The sequence below is a fragment of the Sapajus apella genome, unplaced genomic scaffold, assembly GCF_009761245.1.
Source record: "Sapajus apella isolate SASKATOON/1434 unplaced genomic scaffold, GSC_monkey_1.0 scaffold7, whole genome shotgun sequence".
Classification (NCBI taxonomy): Eukaryota; Metazoa; Chordata; class Mammalia; order Primates; family Cebidae; genus Sapajus; species Sapajus apella.
This window is the reverse complement of record NW_022436947.1, coordinates 26,364,776-26,384,775: the sequence shown is the minus strand read 5'-3', so window position 1 is coordinate 26,384,775 and position 20,000 is coordinate 26,364,776. Positions and strand designations below refer to the sequence as shown.

The 20,000-nt window shown below is 33.6% G+C and overlaps 1 protein-coding gene across 1 annotated transcript in view; it reads left to right on the top strand.

Moving 5' to 3' along the window:
* FOXP2 (forkhead box P2) overlaps positions 1-20,000 on the top strand; it is a 586,718-nt gene that overhangs the window by 558,187 nt on the left and 8,531 nt on the right. Inside the window, exon 19 of the mRNA XM_032275664.1 lies at positions 126-289. Within this exon, the coding sequence (XP_032131555.1) occupies positions 126-289 (164 nt within the window). The remainder of the gene's footprint in view (positions 1-125; positions 290-20,000) is intronic.

The following is a 20,000-nucleotide window of genomic DNA, read 5'->3' as shown; positions in this document are numbered from 1 at the left end:
ATTTTCTTTTAATCCTTCTAAAATATCTGTTTCATTATTTGAACTCATTAAAAGAAGATACATGTTTTAAAGATTATTTTAAATGCCATTTTAAAAGTTGTTTCACACACTCTTCATTCCACTAGGCTGCCTTGGCAGAGAGCAGTTTACCTTTGCTAAGTAACCCTGGACTGATCAATAATGCATCCAGTGGCCTACTGCAGGCCGTCCACGAAGACCTCAATGGTTCCCTGGATCACATTGACAGCAATGGGAACAGTAGTCCAGGCTGCTCGCCTCAGCCGCACATGTAAGTGTGGTTAATAGATTCCCTAAAGGGAAGAATCTATATTAATATGCTTCTTAAATTTAGTATTTTCTGAAGTTTTTACTGTTGTGTAAGTTAAAAATACAAATTTAAGTGGAGTTAAATTATACAATGTTCATAATAGGAAAAAGTATATCAAACTCGGTTTGAATACATTTTTTAGATTGTCTCAAATGCCCTGTAATTATTGTTGTAGGAGTCCTCTACAGATTCTTAGTACTACTAATGTTCTCTTGGGTGTAAAGCGGTGCCTAAGATGAATCTACATCTTATGGGTCATTATCACAGTTTGGTTTGTATGGTACAGTAAGAACATTCATGATGGAATAAGTTGTCATAATTTTTACTACTATTACAGGTTTCTAAACCATTTATGAACTGTAGTCAAGATATTGCCCATTTTTATAAACCGTAAAATGCAAAGTTTAACTGTTAGCCACAGTTTACATAGAAGCTAGTAAAGTGTAACTTTTTGCCTGTCTTATAAATCAGTGTAATTACATATTCAACTTTAATTACTGGTGCGTCTGTATTGGCAAGGTTTATATGTTATATTTTATGCAAGACTACGATTCCTATTAATATTTAGCAGCTAACTATATCATTAATTACTCTAAAATCTTTCCCCTACCATCTTTTTAATGGAGCTGAGAGAGTAGAAGTATTAAAAATTGATGTATTGTGGATTTCAAAAATGTGTATGACACTCTAAAAAATGCCTGGCTTTATTCAATAGTGTCAAGCATATTAGTGTCTTGTTTACTAAAATGTATTGACCCTAGTAGAACTGAAATTTCAGAGGAAAAAAATTTGAATCTGAATAATGAAGTGTGTATACCATTTAGCTGTCAGGATGAGTTGTAACTCATGTCTATACTTCCTAGAATTAAACATCACACACTTCTAATTACAAGTTATTGAGGCAAGATTAGTCCTTTCTCTCATTTTTATATTGTCTTCCTTTATTTTTCCATTCAATGTCTAGTAAAAGGTCTGAAAGAGAAGTATCCTCTTTATATGTACCCATTTTCACTTGACCTTTCACAGGATATTATTTTTGTTGTCTTTTCAAATATTTTATTGTTTCACGTATTAATGTCTTTAAGATCATATGCCTAATTGCTTTATAGCGCTTTTATTCTATCACCTTTGCAAAAAACAGTGTGAACATTAATGTGTTTTATCAGGTTCCAAACCATTACTTCTTCAAAATGGAAAAATTTGTCTTTTGGAAGTATCTTTAGATGTATTAAATAATGCAAAAGAAGTAATAAAACTCAACGTAGAAAGAACATGAATATATGCTCTTGAGAGTAGCAGTGCTCTAAAACAAGGAAAGTGAGCAATCAGACAAAAGTTTTTATACCCCCGCATTATCCTATCAGCCATGCAGTGGGTAGCTTGTGGCCTTTTACTTTCAGCAGTTCTCCTGAGTATGCTAATGCTCACTCCCTGTATAAAATGCTAAAACAATAAAACTTTAAAGAGCAAACAAGAGTTAGATCCTGTTTTCTCCTTTAATAAAAGACCCATTTCAGAGAAATAAAAGACGTTCCTAATAAAAATGTTTAAGTTGTTGTTGCAACTCCCTGTGCTCATATGAAATATACAGTGGTTGTTATAAACTACCTATAGATGATATGTAAAGACTTATTTTTTTAAATGTAATCATCTGGTGTTAAAAATATTAAAATAAACAACTAATGATGTAAAGAAATAGTTTATGAAACATTATATTTTAGAACCTGAAATAATAATTGGGCTAAATTATAGCATTGTTAAATGAGTATGTTTTTCTTTTGGCAATTTCTACTTCAGACTTTTCATTTTATTATTAATTTAATTAAAGCTTATGAAATATTTCAGAAAAATATTAGTATGTGTAACATCTAAAAATTATACATATAATGTCTAGTATATTGCCGCTGTGGGTTAATAAAGTTAAAATGTTCATAGTTAATATATAACACATTTTATGCTTATATGAATTAGTGCATGTGGAAAATAATTATGGTTTGTTTTCCATAGATAAAAGGAAAGCTTGCCTTGGCTTATTGAAAATAGAAGTCAGAAAAAATAAAAAAAGAGTGCAAATTTTCCCTTTTAAAAATTATATCAATTATAATCAAAATTTTAACTAAATTATCTTGCAAAATATTGAGTCAGTATATTCATTCTTGAATCTGTTTCTGCTGCTGTCACTAGGTTTTTGCATATCAGATGTCAGATATTTATGGAATATTTCAGTATTATTTATCTTCACCTTTATAAAGTTTTAAGATGCTTGTACTTAAGCCATGTCATGTATTTTATTAGGCAAAGGAAGAAATATTGATCTAATTCAATCAAAATTTGGTTGTATATAATTGAATGCATTTTAAAATACTTTGAAAATTAAACAGCAGGGAAATAATTTTTATAAGACATTTAAATAGCATACTTATATGTCCTGAAATGAAGTTATATTACTTGCTGTTTTAGACGGGGGTAGTTATGCTGATGCAATCGTAAACAAGAGAAAGTAGGGCTTAGTGGTATCAGAACATAGGTTGTGATGCCAGATTGTCAGGTTTTCAGTTCCAGATTCAATACTTAATAGCCAAGTGGGATTGAGCAAGTTACTTAACATTTCTTTTCCTCAGTTTTCTCAGCTGAAATTGAGGTAAGTCATAATATAATGCTTCTTACTTCATAAGATTCTTGCAAATGAAATGAGTTCCTGGAACATAATAATTGCTCCTTGTGTCTCCCACAGTGCTGTGTGCAAATAGGTACTGATTTACATTACTTCTTGTAATACCTCACTCTTAATAAAAATGAGTCTATAAATAATATGAAAATATTTTTGTATTTTGCATTTTAATACTTTTTTCAAGGCACTCCATAAGTTTGTGGTTAGTTTCATTGGCAATTCATTTTATTTTCCTTCTTTCTCTTCTCATAATTGAAAAAGTAAGCAGATCCATAGAAGTGAAACAATATGAGGCCAGGCACAGTGGCTTATACCAGTAATCCTAGCATTTTGGGAGGTCAAAGTGGGAGGATTGCTTGAGGCCAAGAGTTCAAAACCAGACTGGAAAACATAGCATGACCCTGTATCTACAAAAATAATTTTAAAAATTAGTTGGGTGTGTTGTGTGCCTATCTATAGTCCTAGCTACTAAGGAGGCTCAGGCAGGAGGACAGCTTGAGCCTAGGGAGTTCAGGGTTACGGTGAGCTATGATCATGCCACTGAACTCCAGCCTACACCACAGAGTGAGACCCTATCTGCCTCTAAAAATAAAATAAAAAATGAAACAATATGACACAAGGATTTATTATAGGTAGCACACTACTGAGTCAGTGGAATAAAGGATTCTTGAGATAAAACGTTATCTGAAGTTGTAGGCAATGAACAGTTCAGATAGAACATCACCAACCCAGAATTAGGGACTTTCCATATGTGTCTTGAAAACATTGGGTATTAGTTTTGTCAGGAATTTAGAATGTACAAAGGAATATAGAATTTAGAATATAGAAAGTGGAACCAGACTGTTGAGTGACTTAAATATCAAGCTATGGTATTTGTTTCAGTCAGTATACAGTTTGTTAATGTTATCAGCTTGAGTTTGGCATGATCAGAGGTATGCATTAGGAAGAGTAATCTCAAAGTGTACTGAATGAACCATGACTTAATGAAACTCATTTATAGGAGGATATTCTGAAATTGGGAGAGATTAGAAGCAGAAAATTCTTGCAGTATGTAGTAGCTAACATAAGTACAAGATTAGGAGTTGAGAGCAAAGAATCCATATAAGAATTGCTGTGAAAAGAAATACCAGAACAAGATGACCAATTGAATGCTAGGGATAAAGATGAAAATTAGAAAAAATCATAGGTACTTTGAAAGTCTGTAAAGAGAAAGAGAGGACACAAGAAGAAAGGTTCAAAAGGGAAGATGGAGAATTCAGCATTTTACTTGGGAAATCTAAGAACATAAATACCATTAGATTCAGGAGAAAACACTGATGCTTTTTTTGATTAGTCTTTTAAATCAACTCCATTATAGTAAAATTCTTCATGGTAGAATATGAATATATACCTGAGGTTGGTAGAAAAGATATATTTATGAAGCATTAGAAGAGTGAAATAGATATTTTCTGGTGCTTCTTAAAAACGGTGGAGAACAAGAGATGCCAAATTATCATTTATATTTCATACTCCATATTTTAACCCCTTTCTTCCACTCCAGTTTTTGCTTGATTCAGTTTCCTGAATAAAGACCTTTTCCAAATTAATGCATTTATTTCCCTCACACTATTTGAATTTCTGCCCTTTCCCTTTTGTGTTTCCCCTCTTCTCTCTTACCTAAATTCTACCTTTCTTTATAGGACTAGTACTGTTTTTTCCAAGAGGTTTTCCCAAGGAATTACACTCTCAGAATCTTGTACTCTGCTCCAACTCTGCTCTACACTTCTAAAGAACTTGCTTCTTACACCATTATTTGGAACTAATACTTTGTGTACATGTGTGAGTTTGTGTGCACATGCACGTGCACTTGTGTGTTTATGCATACATCTGTGTTCATTTTGCAGATATTCCTACCTTAACAAGTCCATTAAAAACAAGACTATGTTTTAGACAAATTATAAGTAACCTCTAACACATTCTACTGTGTCAAGTAAACATTCAGTAAAAGTATGATACTGATTATGAAGAATCAAATTGGAGATTACAGTTAATTAGAAATGGTTTGACTTCACAAAGTAATACCTACAGGAGTATACAAGCCAGAATTCTACTAGCATCTTAAAGAAGGGAGAACAAGAGATTTTAGGAAGAACAGATGAGTAAACATAATGTTCGTTAGTATGTAGGAGCTAAGAAATTTTTCTAAATATTGGTAGAGTATACTTTTTAAGTGTTTTAGTTTTAGTTTTAATTATTTAATTAATATATATTTTAAAACCATTCAAATTTATGTGAGTAAAAAGTGGCTTTTTCACTTTGAGTAGTATGAGGCCCCTTCACCTCATTCATAATTATCATCCCAGACCTTAAGTTTTATTTACATTGTTGAAAGCAGATTGAAAAAAAATTATTGAAATTTATGCAATATAAATCAGATGAATGTTCAAGGGGATTTGAGCAAAAAGTAGGAAGGGTTTAAAGCCAGGCGAAATTGTATCGATTCTGCATAATAATTTTTTGAAACTCATTTGACTGTTTGAATCAACTACTTCACTTTTAAAACATTTTTATTTTCTATTACTTTTCAAAGAGTCCTAGAACCATCCATGGTATGAATAAAGGAAAATAATACTTTAAGTGTCTAAGCTGAGTATCATTACAGTTTACAATACTGTTCCCTTATGCACATCAATGCCAATATTCCCTTTTTCAGAGTTATATAGGAAATTAATAAGATTGACTTTAGCTTCCTATTTTATATAGACATTTATCTCTAAAATGTTTAAAAATTAAGATTGATGCTGTTTAAGCTGAAATAAGTTGAACTTACTGTATTCTGTCTCATGTGTTGGACTTAAGTGAACGAAAACAGAAGAAAACATAGACTAGATCTGGAAGGTGAACTCATACTGATACAATCAATCCATATCCTGTCTCCTTCTCAACCTGAGGCAAAACGTGGAATTTAATGATATACCCACCATGTTTAGTTCTACTCAGTTGTTTCTTTTTTTTAATTAAGTAATTGTTTCTTCTCAGTCTGAATAAGTTGGATCAGTTTTGCTTTTTTTCCTCTTATAAAATGTTAAATGAGATTTCCCATTTTTATATTTTTAAATGTTATTTCTAGACATCAAAATAAATGTTCTTCCCGAACTGGTTTTGTATTGAGGGCTTTACTCACAAAGCCTCCCATTGTCCTGTCGTTCCCCTTTCTGATTATTAGAGTCTCCTACTGTTGAGTTTTCAGATCCTTTCCTACAGGTCATTCATGACTCCTCTTAGCCTCTATGTCATTCAAAGTTTTCCTTGCTATATGTTCTATATTTGTTGTAGGTGATTATTATTTTCTCCTGTTAGTAAAGCAAATATTTGAAGCTTGAGAGTAAATATTCTGTTATATAGAATGTTAACATGTTAGATATAAGAAAATTAATTTATTGTGTCCTTAGAAGGCAAGCCCTTAGGATAAGAAAATAAAAAGCTGAGGTATCATATAAAAGGAGTAATGCAGTATTATTTCAGAATTGCAATAGACATCACACTTTTTTTTTAATTTGCATGTCAAATACCTATTCAACACACTCCAGAACTTTGTATGTATCACATATCCCAGTCACCTTTACAACATCCTCTTCTTCTTAAGAACCTTAATTGTTAAATCATTTCAATATTATACTTTGGGCTCTCCTGTTGATAATATTTTGCCCCGTAGATAGCTAAAAGGAGCTCCTAGACCCCCACTTGATTAAATAGTATTGAAAACCTAAACAGTGAATTGTCATAAAACATAATGAAAATATAAGTATATAATATTACATTTCTTTCTTCAATTCTCTTTGGCTGCCTTAAAATTTAAATTGCTATTTGTAGGCACATGTAGAATTTGCAGAACCTACATCTTTGGTTGGTGATAGTTTATATAAAATCCCTACAGATCTTAGATCTTTCTGTGGACAAAAGCATTTGAAACTGGAGTGGCTCTGTATTTCAGAGGAAAACAGTTGAAAGTGACTGACAACTTGAGCAAATGGAATGCTCTTTCTCATTGTTTTCATTCCTGTTAAGCCGGTACTATTTTTGCTGATGTTTTGGATCGTTATGTTGCATTGCAAAACCCTAAACATGAAAGCTTTTGTTTGCCCCATATATGTTTTTATAGATTTTTTAATTAACAATTTGCATTCACCTTTATTTTTTCCCCCTAACATTTCTGGGCCTCTTATAATTTTTTTTTCTGATCTAATTCCATTTTTATTTAATCTCTAAACTTTTTGATTAACTTTGCTAGTTAGCTTTGAGATCTCTTTCCAAAGTGATTGTACAGAACTTATGATTATGCCAGCTCTTTATCATCTCATCTTTTTTTTTAAGTGCTACAAGTGTGGATCAGTAGCTGCTGTTCTTTTTTACATTATTCCAGTCCCCATATGTGGCACTTACAACTCATTCCAGTTCCTCTTAATAAAAAGATCCTCCCAGAGATACAGTGCCTTCAGCTAAAAAGTGTTATATCCCCACCGTGCCAATTGTGGAAATTTGTGGGTTCCTATAGGGTTTTGAAGGATTTTTATAGAACTATACAGATGATATCTGACATCCGTGGTGTGAATTCCCACAATTTAGGCAAAGTGTGTCAGAAAACTTTTAGCTGACAGTATTGTAGCTTACTGCTTCTGTTTTATATCTAAAGAAGGTACTTTGTTAGAAGATACAACTTCATTTGCACTAACACCAGTTGAACCTTAAAAATTTCCTTTCTCTAAGGGTCAAAAAAATCATTGCTAAATTGCTAAAGAAGGAATAGTGCTTCAATGTTAACTTTTTCCTACTTCTAGTACCAGGGAAAAAAAATGAAGATCTTATATACTGCTATGGTATTTTAATTTCAGCTTCTGAAATAGGGCTTGGGAAGTGGATGCATGTTGATAACTACAGGCATTTAATGAATAAAGATACTTACATAAAGTCAACTATTATTTCAGAATATTACTTTATGTGAAGATAATTTACATGATAAGAAATTATGTCTTAATATATGTTAAAATTATGTGCATTTTGACTACTCTGGCAGAATTTGAAATTTACCACTCACAGAAGTAACATGTTATACTTGAATATTTCAACGCTAAGAAACACAGGGTTACTACATTCCATAGGCAGTTTCTATCATTAGAATAGCATTAAATAATTTATATAAGCAACAGATGATCAAATCATTTCACTTAACTACTGAAAACTAACATTCTTTAGTGTGTTCAGCATTATCTTCATTTTGAAGACAAAATGGAGTAATATCAGCAAGGCATTTAAAAGGTAGGACAAGTAATCTTTGATTAAACAATGTTATCTTACTATAAAAAATTTACATTTGCAACATTAAATCTGAGGTCCCTTTTGTTAATTCACAAGTCAGAGAAAGGACATAATGCACTAGATTTAGAATAAAAAGTATATATTGTTGGCCGGGCATGGTGGCTCATGCCTTTAATCACAGCACTTTGGGAGGCCAAGACAGGCAGATCACCTGAGGTCAGGAGTTTGAGACCAGCCTGGCCAACAGGGCAAAAGCCCGTCTCTACTAAAAATACAAAAATTAGCTGGGCGCGGAGACAGGTGCCTGTAATCACAGCAACTTGGGAGACTGAGACAGGAAAATCACTTCAGCCCAGGAGGCAAAGGTTGCAGCCAGCCGAGATCACGCCACTACACTCCAACCTGGGTGACAGAGCAAAACTCTGTCTCAAAAAATAAATAAATTAAAAGTACGTATTGTTTTTACTCCTTATTCCACCTCATGTTTAGAACTAACAGAGTATATAACTAAGCAAAACTCAGGAGAAAACTGGAGTTTGAATCAGTCCTATGGTTTAATTTAAGCAAAGGAATAGTTTCAGCAAAACAGTTAAGTCTCAGAAATTAGGCAGACCTAGTGACATGAGCAATATGTAGTCCAGGTGGAAAGCAGTCTCTGTAAAGGTATTCCAAGAGACAGCTTCACCAAGAGCCAGCAGTGGATGGGTAACAACTCCAATAGGGCAGTTTGGTAATGGGAAATAACAGTTGAGAAGAATGTTATCGAGAAGAGCTGGCCACAGCGGTAGGGCTCAACTACAGGACTTTGAGGTCAAGATCTTTAAGGAGCAGGAAGGCAAGTTAACAAATGTGATTAGAGAGAAACTGGAACATACACTCCATGTATACTCATATTACCTATCTCATTTCTGACCGAAACTTGGTCCAACAAATAAGGCAATAACATAATTTTTGGATTAATGATTCAAAGGAGAATTGGAGCAGCAGCAAGACTGACTTAATGGCTGAGGCTCAAGATGCGATTTAGACTTTATTTGGCCAACAGATTAGAAATATAAGGGTCCTTATTTCCACAGCTGAATGTTTATTGACAGTTTTCATTTATGAAACGCAAATTGGAATGGTACCAATTATATCTCAATGGCCAACTAATTCGTTTCTGAGATTGGGCATGATATATCTCTACTCATCAGTGATGAAAGTAATCACATGTGTTTTTTCACTTCATTATAGCTGTTTTGGTCACAACTATCACTTTTATAAAGTCAAATAGAGTGATAAATCCTGAAGAATTTCATTGTGTTTTTTAAAAATTGACCCTACAGCAAAGCTATCTGAAATCATTTGGGAGTGAACCTAAATCATGTAAAATCTAGTTCCTTTGAACAATGTTGCATAAATTTAAATACATTTCAATATAATATTGTAGATAAGAGCAGGAAATTTTAGAGAAATTTTGATATACATATATATGCATGCAGCTTATAAAATTATGTTTCACGGACCTTTACCCACCTTTTTGTTGTTTCTTGGGACTGATACTGACTTTAAATGGAACTTTGTAACTCCACCTTCCAATCAGATCTCTTGAGTTGTAAGATAGAATTATAAACTGTCATCATTAAGAATGGAAATACATATTAGAAGAGAAACTCTCATCACAATTATCTTAAAATAATATTTCTTTGCCATCAAATGCTAAATGGCTGCAGTTTTTAGAAAATAGACTAAAGGAGGATAACATTTGTATCTTGGCTTATGATGAAATTTAAAATTTATTTTGATGTTTATCATTAGCCAGGGAGAAAAGGTGTGGGAAACTTAGTAGGGCATTTTCTACTTTTATCTTGGATAACGGAAACTATACAGTTGTATATGGAATGCAGTATCATTTGTTCACTCCAATTTTTGAATCCCCTTTTCATAATAGCACATTTCTGTATGAAGAAATATTTTCGTTTTCATCAAGAGATAAGGAGGAGGATTATTTCTGTAGAACTGAAGTGATAGTCTGAGTACTGTCCTACTGGCAGGTACTACGTGCAAACTCATTCAAATAAAAACGAAGATCAATTTATTTAACACTAGAATTTTTATGTTAATGTTAACCTGCAAAGAGAAAATCTTGAAAGATAAGAAATTGGAATAAAGAACCACACAAGTAAAAATTCTGTTTTGTAACTTCTAAGCTGATAAAAGTTAAGAATTTCCTTTTTCATTTCTAGTAGTTTTAATTGGACATCTTTCTTATTCAGTCCTGTAAATAGGAGAGCTAAATATTTTTCTAAAATATACTTAAATTTAGAATATAAAATCTAAATTTTTGTGGAGAAAGCCTGGTTTATCTTTTCAAAAGAATAAAATCTTAAGTAGTATGAAATAAACAGTGTCTTTATGACTGTATAATTAATTTTAATCACATTTATTTCATTACATTATCCTAAGGTCAGCTCACATTTTTAAAGCTATTCACAATATGATTTCTGTTAAAAGTGAACTTTTCTACTTAAAACTTTAATGTCACTTCACGTTATTAGATTTTTTCTGTGATACGTTAAATAAAGTAAAACACTTCCCAAGTGGGAAAACAAAATACTGCTATAAAAGTTACATAGGTTTAAGAACTGAATTATTTCTCATTTTAACTTGACTTCACACAATGGAGATAACTAAACTTGTCATTTTTATGAATCTACCACCAAATTCCAAAAATAATTATATAATTTCCTTTGTATATACTAGAAAGAAATGTGTAAAATTGAATTTCTGTAATTTTCATTTTTATACGCTTCCTAAATGAGCATCAATTATTTTTCCAGTTTTCTTGTGAAACTTTGTCTTTCACAAAAAAAATCACTTTTTCTTGTATGTTTTGTTTGACATGATTATATCTTCCAAGCTATCAGTCAATACAGGTTAGCTACTCAAAATTAACAAACCAAAAGTAAAGTTAAGACTCAGGAAATAAAATCTGTCTTAAAGAATCCCGTGCTTATGTTTGGAATTCATTTTACATCTTGAAAACAGCAATGTTATAGAGTAAACATGAAGGTTTCACCATTGGCAGGTTGGAACTAATTTGAATGAAAATTTATTCAATCACTTATGAAATTGATAAAGTGCTAATCATGTACTTTGATTGTTTTGAATGCTTAGATACAAAGAATTATCATCATTAATTCAGTAACCTTATGCCAAGTACTAAAGGTTGTAGATGATTAAAAGAAAATTTGATCTTTTTACAGCATTTAAAAAAATCTAGCAGGTTTTCGATGCTATTTTGCAAAATAGTCAAAATCTATGCATCAATGGAGAACACAATGACTATAGCAATATTCAGTCTATTTTGATATTTTTAAATGTCGTGAATAACAGGACATAACAGCACATAAGAGGCAAAGAAGAATTCATAGGATTATAAATATTCTCTTTTTTTTGTTTGTTTGTTTGAGATGGAGCCCAGGCTGGAGTGCAGTGGTGCAATCTTGGCTTACCGCAACCTCTGTCTCCCAGGTTCAGGTGATTCTCTTGCCTCAGCCTCCCGAGTAGCTGGGACTACAGGCACACACCACCACACCCGGCTAATTTTTTTGTATTTTTAATAGAAACGGGTTTCTCTATGTTGGCCAGGCTGGTCTGGAGCTCCTGACCTCAGGCGATCTGCCAGCTTCGGCCTCCCAAAGTGCTGGGATTACAGGCGTGAGCCACCGCACCCAGCCTAAAACATTGTCTATCAGAGCTAATTAATGTATTACAGGTAAGTTAAAGGTAGCCAAACTAAAGTAGGTAGAAGTAAGTATCCAGACACTTTAAAAGCAAGGATTTGAACAAGTCTATATTGAGTGGATAATAGATGCGTGGTTCAAGGCCTACACATATTTCAGTACATTTAATGTGTTTCTCAAAGTACTGTATGTGTAAGTTCATTTGACAGGATAAAGATTGCTATATTGGATAAAATAAAATCAGTTCCCATAATAAAATGGAAGCATCAGATCCTTAATACTCTGAGGATAGCTTTTTGAGTGTTCTCTGGGGAATAACATTTTTTTTTAGAATAATAATCTATGATTACTTTAGAAGTATGTTACAGCCTTCAGGTGTGCTAGGACAGGGGAAAAGGCTAATCATTTCCATAGAATTTTTTAAAAGATGTATTTTTTTTGTAAAAAGGTGCTTATTACTTTAAAAGGTATGCTCCTTGAATGTATTGGATATTTTCTCAAATAACTAGAATTATAAGAAGAAAAGGTATAAGGGAACTGCCTGTAGTTAGTGAACCACATAGAAACAATTTTAATCTACTCTAAAATTTGGTCTTTCTTGATAAAATTAACATCACATTGCTGGAAATTGCCCATATTGTAGGTATGAGTCATAAATTGTAAGTTTTTATTCACAGCATTTGTTGATATTTGTCATAAAATTTAAGACTTAAAATATTTATTGTTAGCTTCATGGAATTAATAAACACTAGATTTCTGAGAAGTCCTGATTGAATTTACATTCTGCCAGCGAGTTTCTTATAAGTGATGACAGTATATAAATATTGTAATTATTAACATTTGATAATATCTAAATAAGCAAAGATGAGAAAACGTACGATTCTACTGTTTAACATTGATAAACTTAAATTTTGAACATCTCAGTTTAAGAGAATTTTATTCATAGTACTTTTTTATTATAAAGAAAAATAGGAAGAGTTTATAGAACCTTTGACTTAGTCTTGAAAAAGGAGAAAAGGAATAAAATTTACATTCCTCTAGGGAATATTCTGTGCGACCACAATCTAAAAGGGTAAACTTTCTCTTTATAATTTGACTGTTTGCTTTAGGGTATGGGTAAGCATTAACATTACTTCTGTCTTTCATTAGTGCTTTAGGTACTTGTAAATTTCACAACAAAAGCAACACATATCTTTAGGCAATGAATTTGTTTATCAGTGCAACAGTGTAGTTAGAACACTGCTTGTGTTTTGGGAATATACCATTACTGAGAGTGGCTATAAAACGGTCAGATTTAGCTAATCAGCTGCTACTTTCTTTGCAGTGTTTTCAAGTAGAGACTCACCAAGTTGAATGATCTGCAGATGAGTTTCATTTAAATTGGCTAAACATTTATTCAACACCTATTGTGTACATCCTGCTCTGCTAGAAACTGTAGCAGATGATCAGTGTCTACAGAGGTAAAGCTCTAATAGAGGCTTACGTACTTAGGTAGTGATAGAGACCAAGTGAAGGAATGAAGAGACTGCAAACAAATTGTGAAGTCAATGATGTAAGCATGCTAATGCACACAGGGAATCAGAAAAGACTTCATTAAATATGTAACTTTGAGGTAGGCCTAACATGAAGTCAATTTTTATGTTGAACTTTATGAAATTATTCTTATTGGACTGGTTTTCTGGTCTAAAAAAAAAACAGCCATCTTAAATCTTTCAACCTAGTATTAGGCAGAGATGAGGAAAGACAGGATAGATGTAAAGGAACAGAGGAGATGAGCAAAGATGACAAAAGCATGGGTTTCATTCAGAGAACCATGACATCTTTGCCTCAGGATGGGCAACCTGCCTGGATGATGACACCTTCAGGATGAGATTGGCCTGGAGTTTGAGAGACGTAGCTTATAGCTCATTAATTTCCAAGCTAATAATATGGTAGGGACATTTCTTAAAGTTTACTAATTATTTGGAGCTGCATTCCTCAAGGGTATATGTTACCTACTTTTAAAAAGCTCTATGTGCTTTCTCTTTGCAACTTCTCTCTGGAAATAGACGACTTTTTTCTTTTTTTCTTCTTCTTTTTTTTTTTTTTTTCTTAAGAAAGTAGCAATACTTTATGCCCTTTCCTTCAAAATTCAGTTTTAAAATATGTTTTTTCCTTAAAATGATATAAGAACACAGATGAAAAATTTTAAATAAATAAAAATTCCAGAGACCACACATCAATGTTATTGTGGCCATTGCTGTTACTAGCATCTTAATCACAAAGAGGACTGTGGTAGAATTTGTTTTCCGCATCTTCTCATGAGATTCGCGGGGCCAATTAAAACAACAAATATAAAGATTCATAGAGGTTGCTTGAGAGTCATGAAAAGTTAAGATGTATTTTAGCTATTTTATTGATTTTAACTTTGAGTGTTTTTGACAGATTTAGGCTTTTCTATCTCCTTGTAGAGCACAAAAAAGTATTTCATGTGCATTGCAAATTTATTTATTTATTTATTGTTTTTGTTTGTTTGTTTGTTTTTTGAGACCAAGTCTTGCTTTGTTGCCTAGGCTGGAATATAGTGATGTGATCTCAGCTCACTTCAGCCTCTGTCTCTGACCTCAAGCAATTCTCCTGCCTCAGCCTCCCGGGTAGCTGGGATTACAGGTGCCCTCCACCATGCCCAGCTAATTTTTGTATTTTTAGTAGAGACAGGGTTTCACCATATTGGCCAGGCTGGCCTCAAACTCCTGACCTCAGGTGATCCGTCCACCTTGGCCTCCCAAAATGTTGGATGTTAGGACTACAGGTGTGAATCACCGTGCCTGACACACACACACACACACACACACACACACACACACAACCACCAGCCTCCCTTCCCCCATGCACTCTCTGGGTTCCCATAACATGTCTATGATTCTCTATTTTCCCTATTTCTACTCGGAATGTCCTTTCTCTCATCTCTGCATAATAAAATTTTTCACATCGCAAAGCCTACCTGAAGCGACACCACTATCCTTCATAGAGCATTCACTGAGTGAATTATCAGAATTTATCTCCCCTATTATAATACTTTATCTACTATAGCATCGATCACATTCTGCCTTGTGTCTAAGTTACTTGTATATATGTCTTACCTTCTCTATTAGACCAAAAACTTTATAATAACAGGAACCATTGTGCATGCAGCTGCTAGCCCAGTGGTTTACACACAGTGTCTAGTGACTGGATATTTTTTTTTCACTTCTAATAAGAAGCAAATTTTATCCTCCTAGAAGTATTTCAATTTCAGTTACTGACTTTGTACTTCTGTCGGGGAATAATAAGAGACTTTATATCTCTCTATCACTCAATACTTCTTTTCCTCCAGTTGTCTAAAGAAGTTCCAAATTTGTTTCTAAATCTCCCAAGTGTAAATTAAATCAAGTTAGGAGCTGGCTATGCCTTTTAAAAGCAAGAACAAAAATTGGTGCTTTTCTGAAATAAGGAAAGGGTTGTGTACTGAAAAGGAACAATTGAATTTGAAGTCTTCTATTTCATGCACAGAGCAATTTTTAAAGCATTTGCAATGAATTCCTGGATTCTGGTTTGCAGAAATATTCATTATTTGTCAAATGGGTAATTTGCATTAAAACTAAAGTTGAATTTACTTCAGTGTCCCATTAAAGGAATGTGATGTTTTATCAGGCTTAGAAGAACTACTACCAAATTGGACATAAGTTCCTTCTATCTGTGACCTTCTATGCCAAAGGTTTGTAGTCTTAAATCTGTAATAATACAAGTACTTGGCATATTTTAGGTGCCCAGTAAATAAAGATTCACTGGAGAGACTATACGCCTTACACTCCTGCCTTAAGCTGTGTTAAAAATAAGTCTACTGGGAGGCTAAGGCAGGAGAATCGCTTGAACCCAGGAAGGCGGAGGTTGCAGTAAGCCAAGATCACACCACTGCCTTCCTGGAAACAATGAATTCTATTTGCTTAAAGTAGTGCCTACTTTATTTATTAAGGGTTTTAGCAAGAACTGAAGTTTATCTGTAAGACATCTTAAATTTGAAAGTTGAAGAAGATAGTGCACAAATTTCAAATCAGTTGGGGGAAAATGGCATGATAGATGTCTGAACCATCTAGAAGAGATCTTCAAATCCAGAAAGATTTTATCACCAGGATAGTCGAGAGTTTCTCTCTTATTTTCTTATTTCCATCTGAACTTGCTCTTACTTTACTGTCTTTAATGAATTCTATTAAGAATACATGTGTTGTCTGGGCACTGTGGCTCACGCCTGTAATCGCAGCACTTTGGAAGGCCGAGGTGGGAGGATCATGAGGTCAGGAGTTTGAGACCAGCATGACCAACATGGTGAAACCCTGTCTCTACTAAAAACACAAAAATTAGCCAGGCGTGGTGGCACACACCTGTAATCCCAGCTCCTCAGGAGGCTGAGGTTGGAGAATCACTTGAATCCAGGAGGTGGAGGTTGAGCTCCAGCCACTGCACTCCAGCCTGAGCAACAGAGCCAGACTCCATCTCAAAAAAAAAAAAAAAATACATGTTTTTTTAATGCTGTTAGCATATTGACATTCTTCCTAGAGGCAGGTAAGTTTTCCAGTTGTTAACTCCTTCTGTATCACTTAATTGCTACTTTTCTTCGGACACTTAGAGCTGGCGATCTTGTAAATATATTTTTCTTATACAAGACTACAAGTTCTTTTGATAGATATTAAAAGCTTCACTGTGCCTTATATATAGGAGATACTCAATAAACTTTTGTTAAATTGATGATTGTCAATAGAAGATAATGTTAATATGTTATTGGCTTTTCCTGTCAAAGTGAGATCGATGCTCTTTACATCATTATAGATACAGAGGACTTGACACAATCCACAGCATAAAGACATTCCCGGAAGAAAATTTTACTTGCTACATCTCTTAAAATATTCATCATTTAGTCATATTAAGTTAATCTATTTAAGATTTTTCTAGCTATATGTGTATTATCAGAACTTCATAAGCCCCAACATGGATAGCAAATGTGATACAGGCCTGGACCAATGCATGTGTGTTAATGATTTTGATGACAAGCTAATGATGAGGCCTGTGATGGGTGGCTGAGGAGGATAAATGTAGGAGCACTATGTACAGAGCGTGATGTACATACTGATGTACATCACTATCATGACCCCTCTGCTTTGAAATTTACTTTCTTCTGTTGATCTGAAAGTGATCTGAGACATAACATGGCCATTTAGCTTAGTATTTTAGTGATCCAAAATTTGTTGGTAAATAACTTTTTGAGAAAATTATAGTAATATGTTGTGTTATTTTGTTCCCTTTTATTACTGTAAATGTACTTGTAAGGAAATGTGGCTAGTCATTAATAACACTAAAGCCTGGCATCTGATATGTGAGGCATATATATCTTTATTTCATGACTTTTTTGATACAGTAATAAAAATCTCACTTTGGGGAGAGGTACTGAAAAACTTCTAGAGCTAATGAAGCTCATAAAATGTTTAAAAATTAATTTGTATATTTATACCATGCTTTGTTCCAAAAAACGTTATAAGGTTATTATGTATTGACTGTGTTCAGCATTTATTGATCAGGCACTGTTTCAAGTGTTTTACATATATGCAAAATAATTTAACCCTTATAACGACAGTATAAGGTAGTCAGTTATTTTCCTTGCTATATGGGTAAAGAAATGGAGATACAGAGAATTTAAGTAGCTTTTCCAAGATTGCATAGCTAGGAAGTAAAGGAGCCAGGCTTCAAACCCAAGTATTTGATCCTCAAAGCCCACTGTATTCTTAACCACTTATGCATGACTAAAGATTATAAATGAGGAGCCTATTCAGTATTACTTCATACCATATTTAGAAGTTAATCAAAATACTAAATACATAAAATGTATCATGGTAAATTATATTCTTATAATTAAAAACCTTTAGATAATTCTACCTGAGGATTCATAATGAAGAATTGGTGAGCTCAGAAGAGAGTTTCTTTAAAGAGATTGTTTTATTTCACTTGAATTGCCAGGGATGTTTCTGTGTTGGAAAGAATCATTTTTGTAGAAGAAAACCTAATTATCCTATGGTACTGTAACAAATGGCACCTTGAAGAGTTTGGACAAATCAACACTATAGAAATATCCACTTTTTCTTTCAGAAATAAATGAAATGGCTCTCATGTCCTGTAATGGGGCAAAAAGAGAAAGATATTGCTAATGGTCACAAGAAGAGACTAATTCCGTATTCATTCTGCAGCTCACAAAAGACATGTGGCTTCATTGTGTTCCATTTCTTTTGAGTTGGCAGAAAACTTGACAAGTGAAAACATGGAGCACTTTGAGTTCCAAAAATGCAAAACCTAATATAAATAGAGGAGATAATTATAATAGAAATTTTATTTTTATTTAAAAGGATTCCACTAATTTATAGGCATAAATTAGTGGAATACTGTAACTTTCAAGCAATTTTATTTCCTGGAATGCTGAAACTCTCTTGCTACCTTTTATTTATTTCTCTGATATTATATTGATGACAAACAGATCTTTTAAAAATTGAGCATTAATAATTATTGACTGTGGTTTGCTTTATTTTAAGAAATTGGCAGCCTAAAAATGTAGCTATTGGGGAGAATTTTATTTACAGCTTTCCCAGCTCTGATACCTTTTTCACTAATTCTGAATAAGAAAGATTCCAAGGATACTGTACTTAATTTCAGAGAGTTATCCTCTCTTTTAGAATTAGTGCAAGGAAACTCTTAATGATTTTATGGCACATAATTTATTCACTCAACATGTATTTACTGGGTGCTATGTGTAATGTCTCCTAATCTGTGAAGTTCAGTCTACTTGGCAAGATGAGCTATAGCTACCATAGAAAGACTTAAGTGACAGTGCATGCGATTGAGGCAACATGGGGTAGCAGAAATAACAAGGTTCCAAGAAACATTCTAGAGACCAGCATGTATATTAGTCTTTGCTGTGCCTGTATTCAGACACTTGGAAAGTCACTCCTTTTCTTATCTGTAAAATGGGAAGTCAAATAACAATATCTTTACATTAGATACAGGTTTAGGATTCAAAGATTCTGTAGTTTTGAGCATCAGAATGACCAAAAAATGCTTTGGAAGTTCAGAGTAGAAAATCAATGCAAGTTGGACAGGTCAAAGTCTTTAGGAAGTAGACAGGATGTGAGTTGATCCTTAAGTGGTAGACAGGATGCGTGTGAATAGGCAGAACAGGGTAGAAGGATGTTCCATGTATACCCCGATTGTTGAAAGGGGAAGCACAGCCGGAGTCTGCATGAAACATGTCTTGGAGTAATAACTGAGCACAGTGTTTTCCCAATGATGTTTTGAGTCTGGAATGGAAGTTATTATTCAGAAGTACTCTTGTACCTAGGTAGGTCGAGGTCAGATCATAGTTTATTGAGAATGGCTGAAGGGTTTTGGCTTAATCCTATTTTAATCCCGTGCCTCAGTTCAGACAATTTTTACATAGCGCAGTGACATAATGAAATAAAGTTTCTGCATATTAAAATTTTCTGAGACTACAATGGATCATATCTCTGTAGTTGTTCTTTTCAAAAATTTTTCTTTGTGTGCTTTTTTAAGAGACAGGGTCTTGCTATGTTGCCCAGGCTGACCTCAGTCCCTGAGCTAAAGCATTCCTTCCGCCTCAGCCTCTCAAGTAGCTGGAACTACAACCATGGCTTCTATGTACTTGTTTCTAAATAATACATCCTACTTGTTATTCCTCTTTATCTATAACTTGAGATTTTTCCACAAGGTTTTTTATTCAAATAAAACCCAACCCAGAAAGGTTAACACAAATGAACCAGATGCATGTGACATTGTAGTGCTTTCGCTGAGGAAACAGTTGAAGCGCAGGAGGCGATTAGGAAACTTTCAGAGGAGAGGGACCTCCAAGGTCTTCTTACTGTCCTGAGTATATTAAGACACACTCCTGCACAAGAGCTTACATCTT